We start from the raw sequence: 22010 nt of genomic DNA, 5'->3' as shown, positions 1-22010 counted from the left end.
TCAGCTCTGCATCATTATCATCATCATGCATCCCCATCATTATCCTTATCACCATTATCTCCACAGATTATATCATCATCATCATCATCACCACCGTCACGACCATCATCATCACCATCAGCTCTGCATCATCATCATAGTCATCACCATCATTATCATCACCATCATCATCATCACCATCATCATTATCACCATCACCATCACTACTATCATCTTTATTACCATCAGCTCTGCATCATCACCATTATCATCATCATCATCATCATCCTTATCACCATTGGCTCCACAGATCATCATCATCACCATCACTACCATCACCATCACCATCATCACCATCCGCTCATCATTATCATCATCGTCATCACTGTCATCATCCTATCACCATCATCTCTGCAGTATCATCACATCACCATTGTCATCTTTATTGCCATCTGCTCTGCTGCATCATCATCACTATTCTTGTGTCAATGAAGTACTTTATTCTTTTCAAATACTTTCCCATCTATTATCTCATTTTGATCATCAGAAAAACTCTGGGTGGTAGGCCAGCAGGAATTAAGTATACTTATGTTACAGATATGAAAACTAACATTCGTATTGATAAATCTAGTTGTCCAAGACACAGACAGAGGCAAGGATAAAACCAGTGACCTCTTTCCCGACCATAGTGAGGCAATGAGAAGTTTTCTTTGTGAAATAAAGAGGTGGGTGAATGAGAGGGGGAAAGAGTTGGGGTCTTAAAGAAGTGAGGCTCAGACTGGACTCCTAGTGCTAAGGGATTGAGCAGGCCATACTCTCCTGAACTTAAAATCTGATCCGAGGGGCTCTTGAAGTTTGCAGGGAATCCCAGAGAAGGGTCACATATTTACTATTCTAAAGTCGTGACTTTCATACACAGTCCAAAAGATAAATGGGCTGCTGGATGCTTTTGATTATTATTGTTGTGTTTTGAGCTGGTAGGTCTAAGTCAAGGTTTTCATACCTTTCAGGTACAGAATGATATTGGCAGAAAGAGACGAATACAGGAGCAATGACAGCTGCACTATTTGGGAAGATGAATTCTCCTTTTCCCATCTCTGAACCACACGCAGCAGCCTTCCCAGAGCCATGAATCATCCATTTGAGGGAAAGGAGGGGGATAGAAAATTAAACATAATTTATGCTTTGCTAATTGAAATCAAATACAAAATTCAATCTCCCGTGAGTTGCAATGCTCACGTTTAAATAGAGTGGAAGTATTGTTAACCTGACTCTATTTCAGCAAGTTGACTTAGCTTTTCTGGATAGAAAATAATTCCTTCGTCAAGTCTCTACATTGCAGAAGGGGACATGGTTAAGTGGTTCACTCCCAGAGTGACAAGGATCAAGCTAGAGTAGACACTGAAGAAAATGGACCTTAAACATGACCAATTTGCATTTCTCTTCAGAACCACAAGTTTTCAACTATAACACCAAACACTATTAAATATAAAAATCCCCTAGATCCCAAGGCTTAGCCCTCTGCCCTTTCTCCAGGGAATTTTAACCTCCTGGTGTATGCAAGGATGTATAAATAATTTAAGGGGCTTCTCCACTTTTATTTCCCAGGTGAAGTGGCTTATTCACCATTGGCTAACCACATTACAAAATGGATTTGCTTGTCATATTTTGGGGACGTATTTATGTGAGGACACATGCTTTGGAGGCAAGTCTTGACGTTCTGGGTTTTTAAAGACACAGACAACCAAGGAGATGGAAAATGGAGAGTAGGTATGACTGAGGGTCCAAATGAATATGTGCCTGCCCAGAATGGAGGTGATGAGAGTAAGCTAGATTAATAGGTCATTTGTTTCTTTAAAGCATTGCTACAACCAGATTCTCCTTTGACTGTCTAAGTTCTAAGGGCAACACTTAACCCTCTTGCCACTGAACTCCAAAAGAGCACACGTTTCTGCAGGGAAGCCATAACACTGTAGAGGTCACTTTCCTTGGAAATAATTCCTAGAAAAGCAAAAGCATAAAAGGAGGTAGGAGGGAGGGAGAGGAGGCAAAGAAATAGACAGGAAAGTCTTTTCCTCCAGTTGCTCTCAGTTCCAGCTTCCCTAAGAATATTTTTGAAAGGATGAATTCCTGAGCCTCGCCTGAGAGTTTCTGATTCATGAACAGATCTGAAACAGAGCTCAGGAAGCTGTAAGCTTGAACAAACTCTATGGCTGACTCTGATGGATAGGGAGGACTGAAACTCACTCACTCCTTGCTCTGCTTATGAAACCAAACCTCACATGAGTCCCACAGTTTGCCCTTCTAAAAATGCGTGCGTTTTCTTCCTTCAAATGTGTATGTATGCATTTTGATCTGTTTCTTCTTTTACATTGATAGTGCAGGTATATGGGTTGCCTTCAGCTCAATAACTGCTTTATTATCTGGAAAAATTATTTGTAAGGCTGTTTATGAATCTGGCGTATCAGTCCATTCTTTGCTGGGATTGGTTAAGATAGGAAAAGCTGCACTCCTTTTAGGATCTACCTGCTTTGTACTATTGCAAGATTTATTGTGCCCTGCAGACAGAACCTTCTGAACATTCTTGACTCTGGGACTTTCTGGCCGTCTCAGAGAGAGGATGCTCCCAGCATTCCAGGGGAGAAGGGAAGATGGAGATGATCAACACAAACACATCATCAAAACCCATTAATCAGGTTGCATTAAGCTTTATAATAACACAGTTTTCATTTAGCGGGAGAAATGACAGTTTAATAACAGCTGAACAGATTTAACTCCCCCCACTCATACAAATTTCCAGTTTTACCAGAACAATTCCTGGTTTTGGAGATCTGTGAACAAGTGCTTTATGTCAAATGATGCATTTTAATTGAATCAAACTGATGGGAAGGGACACTTCATTCAGCAGCCCTTGATGGGGGTGTCTGCAGACAGTCCTTGCTCACCCCCAACCCCCATAAACTGGATCTGATGAATGGAGTCAGCTTTCTTGCCACTACCCCACTCTCTGCCATCTCTAAATAGAGAAAATGAAGCCCGAGGAGGTGGTGGTGGGGCAAATTGGAAGAATGATGACTGCTCCTCTCCCCATTACATGGCTAAGGATTACTCCTAATAACACACTTGTCAATTCTCTGGTCTTTGCCCTTCTGGGGACCTAGGGGACAGAGTTCAACCCAAAAACATGCCTCAGAACCACAGTGCTTGGGAGAGATGGTCTTCAGGTAAGGCAACCTCCCACCAAGAGGACAGGATTTCTTCTTTTACCCCCAGATATGGCCACTCATCTCTGCCAACCTCAGAGCTCTGACCTCAGTTATAATTACTTTACTCTTAGAGCAGCCCCGTGGGCCTGATCTGAACAAAAGAGCATACGCTAAGCTTCTCCACAACCCAGGATACTCATGAAGAGTGAGACCCAACCCCATTTAGAGGGCTCTTGGAAAGAAGGCTTTGAGGGGTGTCAGCTTTTATTTTCCTTCGTGTGTGTGTGTGTGTTTGTGTGTTTGGTGAGGAACGTGCATGCCTCTGCCTTCATGATGTGGGGAGGGAGGAAGTCAGGGGTTGTGGAATGAGGCCTTTAAAGAGAAGACTACAAACACCTTAGAGGGAGGACCTTGCTCCCTAGGAGTCCTGGAGCACTCAGCCACAAAGTGCATTCTGGAGAGAAGCCCAAGCAGAGGTTTAGACAGAGTGCCCGTGACAGATACAGGGCTAGAACCCTGGCTCCCCAAGCTAAAGTGAGAACCCCCATAAAGCAGACCTTTTTTGTCACTCACATATACATTAATAGCACTGTCTCTGACATTGACAGCTATTTATCCTCTGTCTTCAGGCTATATTAACTAGCAGAAGATAAGAATGAACAGTGGGTTCTGGTGGCCATGTGGTCAACCAGATGCTGCTGCCCAGATGGGCCTGGTTCCTCCATGGGGTTGCCGTGGGATCCACCTGCTTGCCTAAGCTAACAGCACTGGAGGCAATCCTGGCTGTATGAAGGAGGAGGAGATCTACTTGGCACTCCAGCAAGTGAAGCTGCAGAAGCTGGGGTATTCAAGGACTCAGGCAAGGAGCCTCCTTAGCTATTGACTAGCCTTCCTCTGCCTCTCTAGCCTCATTTATCACCCTCTTCCTGTTCCCACTGAAAATCTTGGCCAGTCATTTGGTAAAACATCATGTTGAAGGGTTTGTAGAATTTCCTCAGTCTGTGGATGACATCTGGGTCGATGCGAGGATGAGTCCGACCTTTGCTCTTGCCTAAGCACCTCGGGGCACTGCTGTCTTCCGGCTTCTTTAGGCAAGGGAACCCCTTGGTTTTGTTGAAATAGAAATGCTTCTCAGTCACAACACGTTTGAGGCCTAGAAAATCCTGTACTTTGGCCATTTCCCCGGCAGGGTCCACAATAAGCCGCTCACCACTGACAAAGAGGATCTGGGAGAGGGGGAAATACTGGAGCCAGTTTTCCAGGTGCAGAGCATAGATCCCTATTCGAATGGCACTCCAGGAAGCATCGATCAGCCCGAGGGTCCGGTTTTTGAAGGCCAGCACCTCAAAGGTGGGGATCTCGGGTTTCTTTGACAGTGTCTGCGTGTAGTCAGAGATGGCCCTGGTCACAGGGTTTCTCACCACCACAATCAGTTTGATGTCCTTGGCCATGGAGTGAATGCGCTTGGGAGCCTCGTTTGTCACAAAGTAACTTGGAGTCTTCTCCATGGTTATTTGCCCATCCAAAGTCTTGGGCATCACATTTCTAGGAGAGGGAGGAAAAGGGAAGAGAATGGTTATTCCTATCCAGAAATATCTTAACTTCTTCCTAACCAGAAATATCTTACCTTCTTCCTAACCAGAAATATCTTACCTTCTTTGCACAAAATGTGTGATATAAACAACCTAGTTTGCAACCACCAAATAAAATTGATAAACACTTGGAAGTTCTTCTTACCTATATCTCCAGACTCTAGTCTTATCTTGACTATGTATTATCAGAAAAGGCAACATAAGGCATATGCATTCTCTCCTGGGAATGTTATATCCCTATATATCCCTAGGTTTAAATGGCTATTCTATCTCTTACCAGTTATGTTTAACCTAGATACACCCTTGATTTCTCTACATACTAGTTGTATAATCCCTGAAATGGAGATAATGATAGCACTGACTTCACACTGTAGTATAAGGATTAAGGGAGATAATGCTTAAAAAGCATTGAACAATGAAGCTGGCATGTGTAAGAGCTCAATACATTAAATAAATAATTTTTGTTGTAGTAGTTTTTAGAAAATCTTTGAGCTCAACAAGACCTCAAAGCTTATCTAGTCCAGGATTGGCAAACTACCTCCTGCCTCCTATTTTTGTATAACTCACAGATAAGAATGATTTGTAATCACTGAATTGTTGTTGAAAAAAAAAACCAAAATGATAATAATAATAATATTTTGTGATGCATGAAAATTATATAGAAATCAAATTTCAATGTTTATAAATAAACATCCATTGGTACACAGCCATACTCATTCATTTATATATTCATCTAGGCTGTTTTTACCATAAAACAGCAGAGCTGAGGAGGTAACACAGAGGCCATGTGGCCCAAAGAGCCTGATGTATTTACTCCTTGTTCCTTTAAGAAAGAGTCTGCTGATCCCTGAGATGGTCCAAAGGCATTATTGTGCAAATGAGAAAACTGAAGCCTAGGGATGGGGAATAAACAGACAGGCTTTGTGACCTCAGCAAATTGAATTATATCTTTGAGCCTTATTATCTTCATTTGTAAAATCCTAAAACCTACCTCAAGTCCTAGCACTTTGGGAGGCTGAGGCAGGCAGATCACGAGGTCAGGAGTTCAAGACCAGCCTGGCCAAAATGCTGAACCTCCGTCACTACTAAAAATACAAATTTGGGCCCAGTGCGGTGGTTCACGCCTGTAATTCCAGCACTTCGGGAGGCCGAGGTGGGTGGATCACCTGAGGTCAGGATTTCAAGACTAGCCTGGCCAACATGGTGAAACCCCATCTCTACTAAAAATATAAAAACTAGCTGGGCATGGTGGCGGGCACCTGTAATCACAGCTACTCAGGAGGCTGAAGCAGGAGAATTGCTGGAACCTGGGAGGTGGAGGATGCAGTGAGCTGAGATGGAGCCATTGCACTCCAGACAACAGCGAGACTCCATCTCAACAATAAAAAAATAAAAGAAATTAGCCAAGCGTGGTGGCACGTGCCTGTAGTTCCAGCCACTCAGGAGGCTGAGGCAGGAGAATCGCTTGAACCCAGGAGGCGGAGGTTGCAGTGAGCTGAGATGGCGCCACTGCACTCCAGCCTGGGTGACAAAGCGAGACTTCATCTAAAAATAAATAAACAAGTAAATAAATAAATAAATAAATAAATTCAGTTGAGAATAAAACGACATATAAGATGAAATATCTAGCCTAGGTCTGGTTCATTTTATGGGATTTTATTCTTTCTTTGCTCTCAGAATTGGCCAGCGAGCCACTGACAGATCCCATAGCAGGGTTTGTATCTCTTGGTTCCCTTGCTAAGGCTGCTCCTCCACTCCCATTCCTCCATCCAAGTTTGCCTCCGGAGTAGCCTTATCTTATTTGGGAGTTCCAAGCTATTAATATTAAAGGGGTTTAATGCCATTTTCCCCTAATCTCAATGAGGCAGGCTTATCAATGATAAAATGAAGCTTTGAATGCCATTATACAGTCAATTTGCTATAGGCATATGTAGACCAAAGTTAATTGACGATAAACCTGTTCAATACCTGTCAGTACAGCAGACCATCTGCCACCATGTGCTCCATTAAATCTATTCACTTCCAAGCCTTGCACCAAAGTGGTACATTTAGGATTACACAAGACCTCTTTGTTATGATGACATGCTTTTAAATGTCTTAGCTAATAAAACTTAATACAGACGAAGATCCCCTAGCTTCTCCTACCATAATTAAATTTATTTACTATCGCGCGTGTGGAGAAAGAATGACTTTTCTTTTATCTCTAATTCACATGCTCTGTCAATAATTAATTGCAACTCGGTTTTGAGCTTTCTTGGCAAGCACTTTTATGAGGCAAGAGGAATTTGCCACGTAGAGAAATTCAAATCCTGAATGACTACTGGGTACATAACGAAATGAAGGCAGAAATAAAGATGTTCTTTGAAACCAATGAGAACAAAGATACAACATACCAGAATCTCTGGGACACATTTAAAGCAGTGTGTAGAGGGAAATTTCTAGCACTAAATGCCCACAAGAGAAAGCGGGAAAGATCTAAAATTGACACTCTAACATCACAATTAAAAGAACTGGAGAAGCAAGAGCAAACACATTCAAAAGCTAGCAGAAGGCAAGAAATAACTAAGATCAGAGCAGAACTGAAGGAGATAGAGACACAAAAAACCCTCCAAAAAATCAATGAATCCAGGAGTTGGTTTTTTGAAAAAATCAACAAAATTGACAGACCGCTAGCAAGACTAATAAAGAAGAAAAGAGAGAAGAATCAAATAGACACAATAAAAAATGATAAAGGGGATATCACCACCGACCCCACAGAAATACAAACTACCATCAGAGAATACTATAAACACCTCTACGCAAATCAACTAGAAAATCTAGAAGAAATGGATAATTTCCTGGACACTTACACTCTTCCAAGACTAAACCAGGAAGAAGTTGAATCCCTGAAAAGACCAATAGCAGGCTCTGAAATTGAGGCAATAATTAATAGCCTACCAACCAAAAAAAGTCCAGGACCAGATGGATTCACAGCTGAATTCTACCAGAGGTACAAAGAGGAGCTGGTACCATTCCTTCTGAAACTATTCCAATCAATTGAAAAAGAGGGAATCCTCCCTAACTCATTTTATGAGGCCAACATCATCCTGATACCAAAGCCTGGCAGAGACACAACAAAAAAAGAAAATTTTTAGACCAATATCCCTGATGAACATCGATGCAAAAATCCTCAATAAAATACTGGCAAACCATATTCAGCAGCACATCAAAAAGCTTATCCACCATGATCAAGTGGGCTTCATCCCTGGGATGCAAGGCTGGTTCAACATTCGCAAATCAATAAACGTAATCCAGCATATAAACAGAACCAAAGACAAGAACCACATGATTATCTCAATAGATGCAGAAAAGGCTTTTGACAAAATTCAACAGCCCTTCATGCTAAAAACGCTCAATAAATACGGTATTGATGGAACGTACCTCAAAATAATAAGAGCTATTTATGAGAAACCCACAGCCAATATCATACTGAATGGGCAAAAACTGGAAAAATTCCCTTTGAAAACTGGCACAAGACAGAGATGCCCTCTCTCACCACTCCTATTCAACATAGAGAAATTCACAAAGAGCTGTATGTCGTTAGGATGTAATGGTTGGGCAGCGTGGTGTTTTCAGATCAAAGCAATAGCCCTGGCCATAAACAACCATGCTCATCTTGGAGTGACATATTCTCCAAAGTAGTGCGAATGCCTTTGTGTGTGTCTGTTTGGTTCTCAACAGATCAATTTGTCTAATTTGGAGGAACAGGGCTAAGGAGTGCAGCCCCTGGGAATCAGATTTGCCTGAATTAAGAGTTCCGATTACCCATGCTACCTTGATGAAGTTATTTAACCCATTTTGAACCTTAATGTTTCATCAAAGAAAATAGGGTTAACAAAAGGCCATGCCTCACAGGATTTTAACGAAGATTAAATGTCATAATGCAGGTAAATCACTTAGGATCGTGTCCTTTCAATGTTAGAATTTTTTTAACTTAAGCCACCTGGCCAAAATCAGGATTATTCTTACAGCAATTCTTACAGAAGGGCAATGAAAAAAAAATACTGCATTTGACGAAATGGAAAAGGCTGAAAAACATGGGATCTAAGGAACTGATCTAGAAAAAAGTATACTCTAATTCATGCCAATATCATCGATTGCACTTCCAGGCCTGGAGGCTGGTGTCCAACAAGGGAGCTACCATTAGTTCAGCCTGAGTATAGGAAATACACTGACATCTTATTTTTATTTCAAGTGGAGAGATATATTCCCTTGTTTTATTACAGAACCCATATCAGATTATAAAAATATTAGATAAATCTTGATGCAAAAACACATCACCTGAAAATAGCTATTTTGACATGGCCTTTTCCAGATTTTAGTTCCTCTGATGTATTTTTGTGTGTTTATTTTGTTGCTTTCTTTTTTTTTTTTAGCGTAGGAGCAGCTGCTTGACTTTTCTTTTCATCCATTCTTCACCTTTCCCTTCTTAGACCTCAACGTTTCTCTTTGCATTGAGTGCCATTCAAATTCATCTCCTTTACTTCAGCTGATTGACAACCTGTCAAGATCTTTGTGGATCTTGAGTCTTTTATCTGAAGTGTCTGGAACAAAATGGTACCCAACATATAAGCTAGTAGATTTAGGAGAGCAGATGTGTGCCTAACTCACTGCTTGTTGCAAAAGGAAATAAGAGAAGGCATTGCCGAGGGCTTTGGAGAGGGTAGAGGGGAGCAGAGGAGCCTAAATAGCTTTGATCATCATGCTACCCATGAATGTGAAAAGTATATACTTTAGGAGAGTTTTTGCATTTGGGGCACACATGGGGAGACTCTCAGTGAGCCACGATTCAACCAATGTGGCATGAGTTATCCAGTTATTTTGTCAGTAAGAAGATAACCAGTAGCTGCTTAAAATCTATAAAGGACAAAGCTCCCTTTCCTCAAACTGATTCTGAAACAGTTATAGTCATTCACTCATTCCATAAATGGTCACTTATGGGTAATGTAACAGTAAACAAAACCAATGCAGTCCCTTCCTCCATTAAGCTACCAGTCTAGCTCCTGCAGCTGAGACATAAAGAGCTCTTTATAGCATCATACAATGAACTATTTAAATCAGCAGAGCAGGCATCATTATTACTCCAGTTTTACAGAGAAGGAAACAGGACCAGAAGCTAAAGATTTGTTTCAAGGTCTCACTAAATGTGTATGTTGTTTCTAAGTTGAGTGGCTGAGCAAAAGTAATTCAACACCAGGATCGGTGCCTAATACCAGGTCCTGGCAAATAACAGGTTCTCAGTGCCTATCTGTTGAGTGAATAGATGGGTGAATGACAAACCATTAATCTCCACTCCTAAGTGTAGGCCAGTCCTAATATTAGGTTTTTGTTGTGATAGGTTTTGATGCCCTAATCTTCCTTTTCCCCACCTTCATCTCACCAGGGCTCTCACCTGGGCCTCCAATCCAGTAACTACTTCCAAACCATGCTGGTCTCCCCCTTCCTGTAAGATTAGAGGAGGCATCTCTCCTGTGGATAGGACCAAAACCCCTGCTAACCTAGGCTTTGGATCTTATTCCCTTCCAACCTTTCAGGCACTTTTGCTCTCAATTTCTCTTCTCTCTTTTAAGTAAGTTCATTTTAACTGCATCTGACACTGTAATATACTCATGTTTTCACATTTTGGTGTGCTTGAGGAACAGAGAGAAGACCAGTAATGCTGGAGGGGAGTGAGCAAAGGTAAGAAAGTCAGAAAATAGGCTCAGAGAGACGGACAGGGAATAGACCATGGAGGGCCTTGTGGGCCATGGAAAATGTACTGGAATTGTTTTCCTTATGTGATGAGAAGCCACTGAAGAATAGCTCACAGAGGAGTATGATACAATTTACACTTAATTTTCTTTTTCTGGTAACGTTGCTGAGAAAAGATAGGAGTGTGGCAGAGATAGAAGGAAAGTAACCTGCTAAGAGACCATTTTAGGAGAGAAAGAGAGAAATGGTGGGGGTCTGGGTGTAGGTGGAGAGGGCAACAGAGAAAGAAGTGCTCAGAATAGGAATAGATTTTAAAATAAGGCCAGCAGTCCTTAATGATGGGTGGGATGTATGTGCAAGAGAAAGAGAAGCATCACAGACGACACCAACATTGTTGGCCTGTGCCAGTAGCTACATGGTAGCACGGTTTACTGATGTGGACACTACTGGGAACAGGGCACGTTTTAGGGGAAGATACCAAGGCTAATTTCAGACTTGTCATATGAGATATGTCCTACATACCCAGGTGGAGGGATTGAGTAATCATGTTGATGCAGGAGGCTGAAATCCAAGGGAGATCCCGATGAGAAGTGAACATCTATGTCATGTGCTCAAGTTCCACCTGCCAGGGAGTAGGGAGAAGAATGTCTGCCCTCTTTACCTTTGTTAGAAGAAGACGCGACTGTCCTTTGCCTATGCTGGGAGTTCTCTCAAAACTGAAAGGTGTTCAGATGCTAGGTATGCCAAAAAATTTTTGTTTTATTTCATTAAAAAGATGTTCATGAACTTCTTCTAATTCCTAGAGTCCTTGTTAACCACCTACATTACAGAGCTTAGAATAATGTCATAATATGATTTTTTCCCATGTCCTTCATGGCTAGTCTCAGTTCCTTGGGGACGTAGGCAAAGTTTTAATCACCTTTGTATCCCCAGTGCCAAACATCGTGTCTTACACATACTAGCTGCCCCATTACTATTTGTGGTTATTGGATGAAAGACAAATGACATTCCAGTGAATACGTGGTCCCTGGAAGTCAGGAGAATTGAGGCAGTTTGCAGGACATGGCTTATCTAAGTAGGTGTTCCATGCATGGGGTTCAGCGTTTCTGAGTTTCCTCCCATCCCTGTCTGAAAGACCATGCACTTCAGCATGGACCATATGGTGAGAAAACACTGCATCTGGGCTTGGCACAGCTCGTTAACAGTATCTTGGGCGCTCAGAGCAACCGTGACATCAGCGTCAACACACAGTCCTGAAGCGTGAATCATTCTGCAAGATCACACATCTGCTCTCACAGCCCCAAATGTTTATGAGACACTCTCCAACTCACTCACCCTGTCCCCACTGCACTCTCCTGGTCCTGGTGCTTTGCTAAGAACAGCCCAGTTTCTTTTTTTAAAGAGTTAGGGTCTCACTCTGTTGTTCAGGCCGGAATGCAGTGGTGCGACGATGACTCACTGCAACCTTGAATGCGTGGAGCACAGCCACTTTTGAACGCAGGTCAGCCTCTGGGGTCCTCATAGGAAACAATAACCATAGCTAACATGCAGCCTGGACTGACACAGCTATTTACTGAGTGCTCACTCCATGCTATGTTCTGAGGCTGAGAGTTGAAACTCTGAAGCTAGACTGACGTCTCTAAGCATTTTCAGACAATGGACTCACCAGCCCAGCAGTTAAGATCAGAGACTCCAGGAGCTAGACTTACCAAGTTTGCATCCACTGATTAACTGTGTGATCCTGGGCAAATTACTTAACTTAAGTAATATGGGTCTATTTCATTATTTGAAAACCAGGCATCATACTAATAATACCTCTTCTCATGGGGAGTTTGAGAGGATGAAATGAGTTGATATGTAGAAGAGTGACTCTCATATGGTAAATTCTCAATGCAGTAGCTATTCTTTTTTTTTTTTTGAGATGGAGTCTCACTCTGTCGCCCAGGCTGGAGTGCAGTGGCGCAATCTTGGCTTACTGCAAGCTCTGTCTTCCAGATTCACACCATTCTCCTGCCTCAGCCTCCCAAGTAGCTGGGACTACAGGCGTCCACCACCACGACCGGCTAATTTTTTTGTATTTTTAGTAGAGATGGGGTTTCACTGTGTTGGCCAGGAAGGTCTCGATCTCCTGACCTTGCGATCCACACGCCTCGGCCTCCCAAAGTGCTGGGATTACAAGTGTGAGCCACTGCACCCGGCCATAGTAGCTATTAATTTTTAAAACAACTCTTAAAAGAAGGTTTTATTATAATCCCCACTTTAGGGATCAGGAAACTGAGATCCAGTGAGATTGATTAATTTACCCAAAGCCACAAGAGGTGGAGTCCCAATTCAATCCCAAGTCTGTCTGACACCATAGCCCAAGCTCTTGGCTACTGCCTGACAATGCTTAACCAAACAGCAAAACCTCAGCAAGGTTACATGACTAGACCAAGGTCACTTGTAGGTGGCAAAGTTGAATCTTAAAAGGAGACACATCGTATGTTCTGCAAAGCTGAGCTATCCCTGACTTGCCACTGGGAGTTACAGAAACCCAGACCAGAATCCCTAGAAATTCTTGCCAGATCAAGCTACATCATTCAATTTGTGATATCTCTCTCCAGGGCCTCCTCAATTGAAGCAAATGGATACTATCATGAATGTCGAGGGAGAAAGCAATCACCCGTATTAGATATAAAGTGTTCATTCTCTCTGGAAGGGTCAGGAGTGGAGCTTGCCTTTGGCTTGCCTGAATTACAGGTGTGTGGGCATCTTACATTTTCCCAAATGCATTATCCAGTGGAACAAATGGTGCATAAATTAGCAATATTTTCTGAGCCCTGCTGATGAACCCAAGAGGATGGTGGTTAGAGCAAGGGCATGGGGTGAAGCAGGGCCAGTTGCCCTGCACAGAAGAAAGAAACTCACTTAAAATTCAATGGAGCACCTGCTTACTTGCCAAGCACTGAGAAAGGCAATTTCACATATTACCCTAGTTAAGTCTTACAAGTACCATACAATTCACTGAGCCCATTATAGAGATGCAAAAACTTGGAGTCAGAAAGACAAAGAACCTTGTCCAGGGATGCGTAGCCGGGACCTTGCCCTGCCCAGTTATGCTGGAAAGTTCATTGTCTTTTTCAAACCAAAATTCATGAATTCTGAAAATCTGAAGGCAAAAAGTCAAACCATTTGGATACCACATTCTTAAATAGAAACCCAAGAACAGGATCTGTACATATGGTCCTGAAGCTCTAGGGCTTTCAGTAAAATTGCAGCCAAGAAAGAAGGAATCCTGAGTTATGGTTATGACTTAATAGCTAACTTGCTGAATTAAGTAAAAACAAAGACTTTCCCTCCCTGGACCTCAAATTTCTTTGCAACGAGAGGGTCGGGTTAATAGATAGTCCCTCGTTAATTCCACCAAGTATGTATTGGTGCTTATTAGGTACCAACTGTGGGGTATATGTTGACGATAAGGCAGGCGTGGTCCCTGCCCTTCAATAGACTGTATGTTTTTGGAGGAAAGGTCTGTATATCCCATTTAGTAACATGATCTGTGGTTCAGATGGGACATCTTTGCAGTCCCATCAAACAGAATGATACATGCCAAATCTCATTGCCACATGCCTACAAGAGAGGAGACAGAAAGGAATGGACAGAGAAGAGGAAAGGAGGAAGAGGAGGAGCAAAGGATGAAGGAGACTGGAAGGGAAAATAAGGAGAAATAAAGATAAGAGGAAGAATGGGAGGAGAAGGGGAAAGAGGAGCTGGGCTTGGAAGATGCACAAATAATTTAAATACTGAGAGAAAATGAAGGAAGCATCCCAGGTTTAAATAACACATGATCACACATTGGGAGAAATTTTCAAACCGAGGTCTCAAGCAATATTTGTTGTTTTAAAGTTTGTGCCAGGCAGGTACACATGTTTTAGGATGAGAAGGTTTAGGTTTGTCAGAGACATTCCACTGAGGTTGCAGCGGCAATAGCCCTACTGAAGCAGGCTGAGAAGGTAGATACTCATTATTCCCCATGATATCAGTGAATAATCAGAAGCTCAGAGAAGTTAAGTGTCTTGCCTAAGATCATACAACTCGTATGTGGCAGAGTCAGGATCTGAAACCCAGCAGAACCAATGCTCCTTAACCCCATTCAATGTGACAAAGGAGAGGAAGGCCCAGAATGGAAAGAGAGGCAGAAGGAGGAGACAGAGCAGTGACTTCAGGTGGAGAAAGGAGGGTTTGTCAATATTCTTATTCTGGGAAAGAATCCCTCGTAACAACAGACATGAATTTTGTTTTGTTTTGTTTTGTTTTGAGTAAGGGTCTCACTATATTGCCCAAGCTGGTCTCAAACTTCTGGCTTCAAGCAATCCTCCTGCCTCGGCCTCTCAAAGTCCTGAGAGTACTGGCGTGAGCCACGGTGACTGGAGCAGACATGAAAGTTTACTAGGTCTTAAGGCATGGCAGCAGGGATGTGGTCCAGATCAAGGAGACAACGTTTAGGAATTTCCTGCTTAATGGTTTTGATTTTCCCAATGACAGAAGAGTAGGGTCGATTGCTGAGCTTAAGGACCTTGGGAGTGGGACTGAAAAGGGAACAGAATGTAGCTGGATGATATATTAACAATTTATGGATTATGAAGACCTATTGAGAAATTATCTTATGTTTGATTTGGCTTTCAGAGACTCATCTGGAAGACAGAGGACTCATTACCACCCCACCCACCAACACCACCATCACACACTCCCATTGCCAAGGAGGGCAGCTATTCCCTTATGCCCAAGGTCTGGCTAATTTTTATCTCCAGGGAAAGTGAACATTCTCTATTTTGTGGACTAAAAAAGATGTTACAGCATCCTAGACAAACCCACTGAGAGGTCTTCATGTTTCAAAAATCTAGATCTTACCACGGGGTTTCTTAACTTCAGCACAGTCAACATTCTGGGATGGATAATTCTTTGTACTGGAGGCTGTTCTGTGAATTTTAAGATGGTCAGAAGCATCCCTGGTCTCTACCTGCCAGATGCCATGGCACCCACCAGTCGTGACATCCACAGATGTCTGCAGACATTGCCACATCTCCCTTGGGGGTCCAAATGAGCCCTGGTTGAGAGCCATGAGTTTAACCGATCTAACCAAACTGCCTCGACTTGTCTACCCAAACTGCCTTGATTTGAATCTAGGCTGTGCCCTTCCTTACAGGTGGGGCTTTGGGCAAGTTACCTAGCCTGTCTGTGCCTAGATTTTCCCATACATAAAATGGAATGATAATAATAATTGTAACACATATCTCAGAAGGTTGTTTAAAAAAATGAAATGAGTTCATGTTTATTGCATAAAACATCATAAGTGCTATATCAGTGTCTGCTATCATTATTATGGGTGTGGTTATACCACTGAGACAACATGCAGGCTGCATGCCAATTCCTGAAACAGGAATATCTGAGATTGCATAACACGGAGCTCTGGATATGGGAAAATTCCTTTGTGGATTTTTGTGTGGTTGAGCACTAAGTGTTAAGTCTTTGAAGACCTTCTGGTCAATATTGACTCAGAGGGTGTGCAGACATCTACAAAGCCAAGCCTCACGTGACCAAGGGAAGATGAGGGACACTCTCTTACGGCCCTGGGTTGTGCCACAAGCGGTAACAGAGGCAAGTCTGAATAATGACTGGTAAAGGACTTCTGTTCAAAGTAACAACATGAGTTTCAAGCCAGGTTTAATTTGAGTTAGAACATAAGAACCTTTCTTGAAACTTAAGAGCTAAGGAGTAATTTATCTGTTCTACAAAAGATAATTAGCAACATGCACTGAGTATCTAGCTGAAGTTGGAAATTATAATTTGAACTGACAATGATCTACTCAGCGTTCAGGGTCCAGGATATGGGAAAGAGAGGCAGAAGCGTGTGCCAGGCAGGTATAGCAGAATGACCAAGAGATAAGAAAACTGAAGATGCCTGTGAGTGCTCAAGCCTTGGGCCCTATTTCTGTCCCAGCCAGGTGATGAGTGTAGGAGTTTAGGAGGGAGTGGATGAACAGGAAGACAGTGAGGACTAAGGACATAGAAGGCTTGATGTAGACACTGGACATGAAGGCTTGACTGCTCCTCGGTATAATATGAAGACAGAACTAAATTATTTCCATGCTTTTCTTGATGCTTCTACTAAGGCAGGGGTCCCCAACTGCTGGGCTGCACAGCGGGAGGTTAGTGGTGGGCCAGTGAGCATTACTGCCTGAGCTCTACCTCCTGTCAGATCAGCAGCGCCATTAGATTCTCATAGGAACGTGAACCCTATTGTGAACTGCGCAAGCAAGGGATCTAGGTTGCATGCTCCTTATGAGAATCTAACTAATGCCTGATGATCTGAGGTGGAACAGTTCATCCTGAAACCATCCCCACTCCACCCCCATCTGTGGAAAAATTGTCTTCCACAAAACTGGCCTATGGTGCCAAAAAGTTTGGAGACCTCTGTGCTAAAGCAAAAACGATACTGATGAATTTCTGAAGACATCATCATAAATAAACAAACAAGGTGAGAGAGCAGACTATCAGAAGAGCTACCAACCAGAAAGAGGAAGAGAGAGAATATGAGAATAGATTCGACTTTGAGAACTATTTCAACAAATGATGTTCATGATGCTCTTCAGAGTACACCCAAGCATCATAAACTGCTTTTGGATGGACTTTATCTCAAAGGATCAGAAGTTAAGGACACTGCCTATGCCATGGGGCCAGTTCCTCTTACTTTGTGTCCAGAGACATAAGAAAAGACAAATAAAAATTAGAAAAGAGAAAGGCCCTTTTCAGGCCATTTCCACCTCTGTAGCAGGTTGGCTCATAACTTTTCAAAGGTAGTTTTTACTCTCTCAAATGAGGATAAAGAGGACTTTGTAGTTCCTCATCAACTTTAATGGTGTTTTCACTCCCTCAATAGTCAAGAGCAGGTCACACGTAATAGAAGGTCCCCACATCTACATTCTTGGGGCAGGCTCCAAAAAGAAACAGGCTTGGTGGATTCAGGGCATGTGGCACTTTCTCTGGTGCTCAGAAGAGTGTGTAGGGGTCACAGACATGTCTGAATACCTCATGAGAACATAGAATTCTATCACAGAGGGTTGAAAGCCTTCTCTCCCATGCTCTTAACAGATTTCCATATTGTTCTCTTGTACTACATACGTTTTCCTTCATGGGATCTGAGCTTTGGAACCCACTTTACTTATCCAAGTAATTACAATTTTAAAAAATTATTTTATATATCAGAACTATGTACAATTGCTTATTAGTGTTTCTTAAAGGAAAACCAAAGTCACTATACTGAAATAAATCTTAGCTTAGAGAGAAAGAGAAAAAAAAGAACTACAGAAAAAAAACTCTTTGTTTTTTCATTAATTTAGCAACTATAGCATGGCAGGCACTCTGCTAGTATTAGAAGATAAAACAAAGAGCAAAACTTTGCCCTTAAAAAGTTTTTGGGCGTGGCACAGTGGCTCACACCTATCATCTCAACACTTTGGGAGGCTGTGGCAGGTGGATCACCTGAGTTCAGGAGTTGGAGACCAGCCTAACATGGAGAAACCCCATCTCTACTAAAAATACAAAATTAGACGGGTGTGGTGGCACATGCCTATAATTCCAGCTACTCGGGAGGCTGAGGAAGGAGAATCACTTGAACCCGGGAGCTGGAGGTTGCGGCGAGCAGAGATTGTGCCATTGCACTCCAGCCTGGGCAACAAGAGCAAAAAAATAAAATAAAATAAAACAAAAAATAAAAAAAAAGTCTCAAAACAAAAAAAAGAAGTTTTCATTTTCTAAAATAGTAAAGATGGTGGATATATTATCCACCATGGAATACTATGCAGACATAAAAAGGAACAAAATAATGTCTTTTGCAGCAACTTCAATGGAGCTGGAGGTCATTATTCTAAGTGAAGTAACTCAGAAATGGAAAAGCAAATATCGTATGTTCTCACTTGTAAGTGGGAGCTAAGCTATGAAGGTGCAAAGGCATAAGAATGAATAATGGACTTTGGGGACTTTGGGGGAAGGCTTGGATAGGGGAGTGAGGGATAAAAGACTACGTATTGAGTATAGCATACACTGCTCAAGTGACAGGTGCACTGAAATCTCAGAAATCACCACTGAAGAGCTTATTCATGTACCCCAAAAACTATTGAAATAAAAAGAATTAAAAAAGAATTTTTCATTTTCTGAAATAGTACAAATTGCTTGAGAGGTCTCTCCTTATCTCCTAGGACTCACAGTGGTCAAAGACTTTCAGGGTGGGAATCACTGTTCAAGGGTCAACTGAATTCCAGAGCCCACAAACACCTCCTTTGGAGGCTGACCAGGTGCATCCTCATCTTGACAGAGGTGTGAGGCTAAGGAAGGGTTGAGTCTCTGGGTTCTATCTCTGAACCATACTTGCTTTAAGCAACTCATTTTTGTCTTTGATCCTCAGTTTTGTCCTCTGTCAAAGGGGGATAATAACATCTCTTATTTATTCATAGGAAAAGATATCAGGCATCTTGGCACGGAGAAAGTATTGGTAATGCTCCCTCATGTTATCACTGCTCGCATAGTGGTGCACACTATGTATGTAGGTACCAACATGCCTGTCTGCTCCGTAGACAAAGGAGAAGAGCCCTGTTCAAATTCTTTTTTTTTTTTTTTTCCGAGATGGAGTCTCACTCTGTCACCCAGGCTGGAGTACAGTAGCGCGACCTCGGCTCACTGCAAACTCCGCCTCCCAGGTTCAAGCAATTCTCCTGCCTTAGTCTCCAGACTAGCTGGGATTACAGGTGCCTGCCACCACGCCCAGCTAATTTTTGTATTTTTTTTGTAGAGATGGGGTTTCACCATGTTGTTCAGGCTGGTCTCGAACCCCTGACCTCAAGTGATCTGCCGCCTAGGCGTCCCAGAGTGCTGGGATTTCAGACATGAGCCATAGCACCCGGCCCTGTTCAAATTCTTAATCTACAAGACTGTTACTGGTTGCATCATACATGTGCCTTTATGTAAATGATGGCTCTGATTCACAGAAACCCACCTCTCAAAAGGACATTGATGCAACCCAGTCACACAGCACCAAACGGCTTCATTGCGGCATACATCCTAGTGAATTGTTAGAAATCTCTTTCTCCTTATCACCTGAGGTGCCCAAGCATTTGGGAAACCTCAGTGCTGGGCAGGGCTTGGTCATTCCACTGGGCCCATGTCTCAAACTGTAGGCATTGCTTTTATTTCTTTCTGTCATCCCTGACCTTTTGCAATGTGATCATTGTTTTTTAATACCAATATGACTGGTTTTTAAAATCTTTCATTGGTTTTTAATATCAATAGACCACCATATGATTAAATTAAACTCTTCTGTATCATTTGATTTAGAAAGCACATATGGACAGAGAGTGACTATGAATTCAATAATCCCTTAAAATGCATTTGTGATTGAATCATCACTGAATCTACATGTTTGAGAGGTTGCCACGTGTGTGTGTGTGTCTGCGTGTGCATGCGTGTTGATATGTGATTTTTTTTTTTACTTAGTTTATACTCAATGTTTAGTATCCATAGGGATGTGGAGGTCTCTTGCAATAATTCTTAAGTCCAAACATTGGGTAGCATGGATCTAAAAGCTAAACCATTGCCTACCTACAACCTCAGCTTCCATCATTGTCCTTATCCTGGCAACTCTCCCTCTACCCCTTTTTCTTTTGTGATTGCATTGTCTCATTCCAGGGTTCTAAGACAACGTTTTCCATGATTGTGAATTAACAAGATTATGGAACAAATTTCACCTCCCTGTGACTGGGGGTCTCACCTGGTGTGTACTTGCTGATACTTTATTCATAAACATTCAAAGAGTGCCCCTCTGCAGAACCTCACGCACCAATATCTGTTAGCTACTTTGTTGTGTTCTTTCCTTGGTCTTACCGTTTTAAAGGGCAGGTGCAATAATTAAATGATGATTACTGAGGTCTCAGTGTGTCTGCACAGGCACCCATGCTCACAGTTGAAAAGACAGTGACAACAGAGGGCTCCTCGTGGGAAGCCTGTGCTCCAGATCTTTCCACCTCACACTCCACTCTGAGCTGTGTGCCAGCTCACCACTGCCTTAGGGACGCTGCCAGCCTGCCCTCCTTCTCATCTGCATCCTGCTGCTGATCCAAGCCCTGTTTGCTTTTGCTGAGTCTTATTCTGTCACCTTTCTGCGTGTCTGAGTCCTGCAGCCCAAACAGCAAGGATCATCACAATTCTGAGCCTAAGAGCAATAAAGACACTACTCTTTAAGAAGGTGACTGCCAATCTGCCAGGTTTTCATTCAGGTCTTGCCTTTTCCTGGACCACCCTTTGCTTTGTTCCACCTGCCTTTCAAGACACTACCATATTCTCCTGATGGAAGCTCCACTAGAAGCATGCCCAGAGCATCGTTTATTGACTGCTTGTAGCTGTGCCTCCTAAACTCCATCTTTTACCTACTTGGATGAAGATCTCTCGAACTGCCACAGCTGACTCTGTCACTGTCTGTCCTTGAGATCCTGGCACTGCCATCCTCTTTCTAAATAACTTTGGAAGACCTCCTAACCACCTCAAGCCTCAGTTTCCTCATCCTATACAATTCCCATTTTATACAATGATTTTACACCATTCCAGTCACGAGCAAGATCCATCTCAGAGCATGTTTTATCAGGATCAAAAGGCTTAGTGCTTAGGATGCACTTAGCAGTGTGCCTGAAAGGAATTAACTGCTCGGTATGAGTGTTAATTATTGTTGTTATTACATATGAAGCCCATTTCTTCATTGTGTATTCTCAGAGAATGTCATCTTAGGACCTGTGCTGATGGTGAGGTCATTTCATTTTTAGCCTGCGCATCCTTAAAACGAACTTTCCTTTTTGTAAATAATTTGTACGTGTTTCTTCCTTGTGATCCAAGAGATCTGGTCAGCAAGACAGAAAATGTTCAGTCAAAACACCTGAGATTTTACTGGTGAAAGCGTTGCTGGGGTCAATCATGCCTGGCTGCGGAAACTTGTAAAATAAGTCAGTCAACATGGAAACATTCATCCATATGCATGACAGGTGTCAGTGTTCCTGTGAAGAGCAAGTGTGTTCTGCCGCACTGCCATGCACCAGTTCTAGAGTTTAGTTGCAACTGAAATTTAGTGTTGAAGGGAACTTGTACTTTCTGCTGAGTAAATTCAGCCAGAAGCCTCCTTTCCTCTATATTTGGCTAAGGTAGAAGAATGACCTTTCTACAGAGTGCCCAGGCTAGAGCCTTCTATGCTGTCCTTGAACTGTTTCCTTCAGACACTTGCATCCCCAAATCAAGAGCTTCAGCTTTAATGATGTAAAATATAATCATAAATTAATTAGTACATCCTACTGTGCCTGAATTTAGACCTGGCTTTCACAGCTTGGGGTGCATGAAAAACTAAACAGATTTTTAAACCAATCAGTCTGCTCATACAACAGATGGAGAAATGATGGATAGACAGAAAAGGAGAGATGCATACACCTTG

The 22010-nt window shown here is 42.4% G+C and overlaps 1 protein-coding gene across 1 annotated transcript; it reads right to left on the bottom strand.

Moving 5' to 3' along the window:
* Positions 1-2671: 2671 nt before the first annotated feature.
* On the bottom strand, positions 2672-4724 carry LOC117087552 (heparan sulfate glucosamine 3-O-sulfotransferase 4). The gene has a single exon (XM_033217884.1). The coding sequence runs from the start codon at positions 4721-4723 to the stop codon at positions 4094-4096; it is 630 nt and encodes a 209-aa protein (XP_033073775.1). The 5' UTR covers position 4724; the 3' UTR covers positions 2672-4093.
* Between the last annotated feature and the right edge of the window lie 17286 nt (positions 4725-22010).

The sequence above is a fragment of the Trachypithecus francoisi genome, unplaced genomic scaffold (assembly GCF_009764315.1).
Source record: "Trachypithecus francoisi isolate TF-2019V2 unplaced genomic scaffold, Tfra_2.0 Lachesis_group10, whole genome shotgun sequence".
Classification (NCBI taxonomy): domain Eukaryota; kingdom Metazoa; phylum Chordata; class Mammalia; order Primates; family Cercopithecidae; genus Trachypithecus; species Trachypithecus francoisi.
This window is presented reverse-complemented; position numbering and strand designations above follow the sequence as displayed.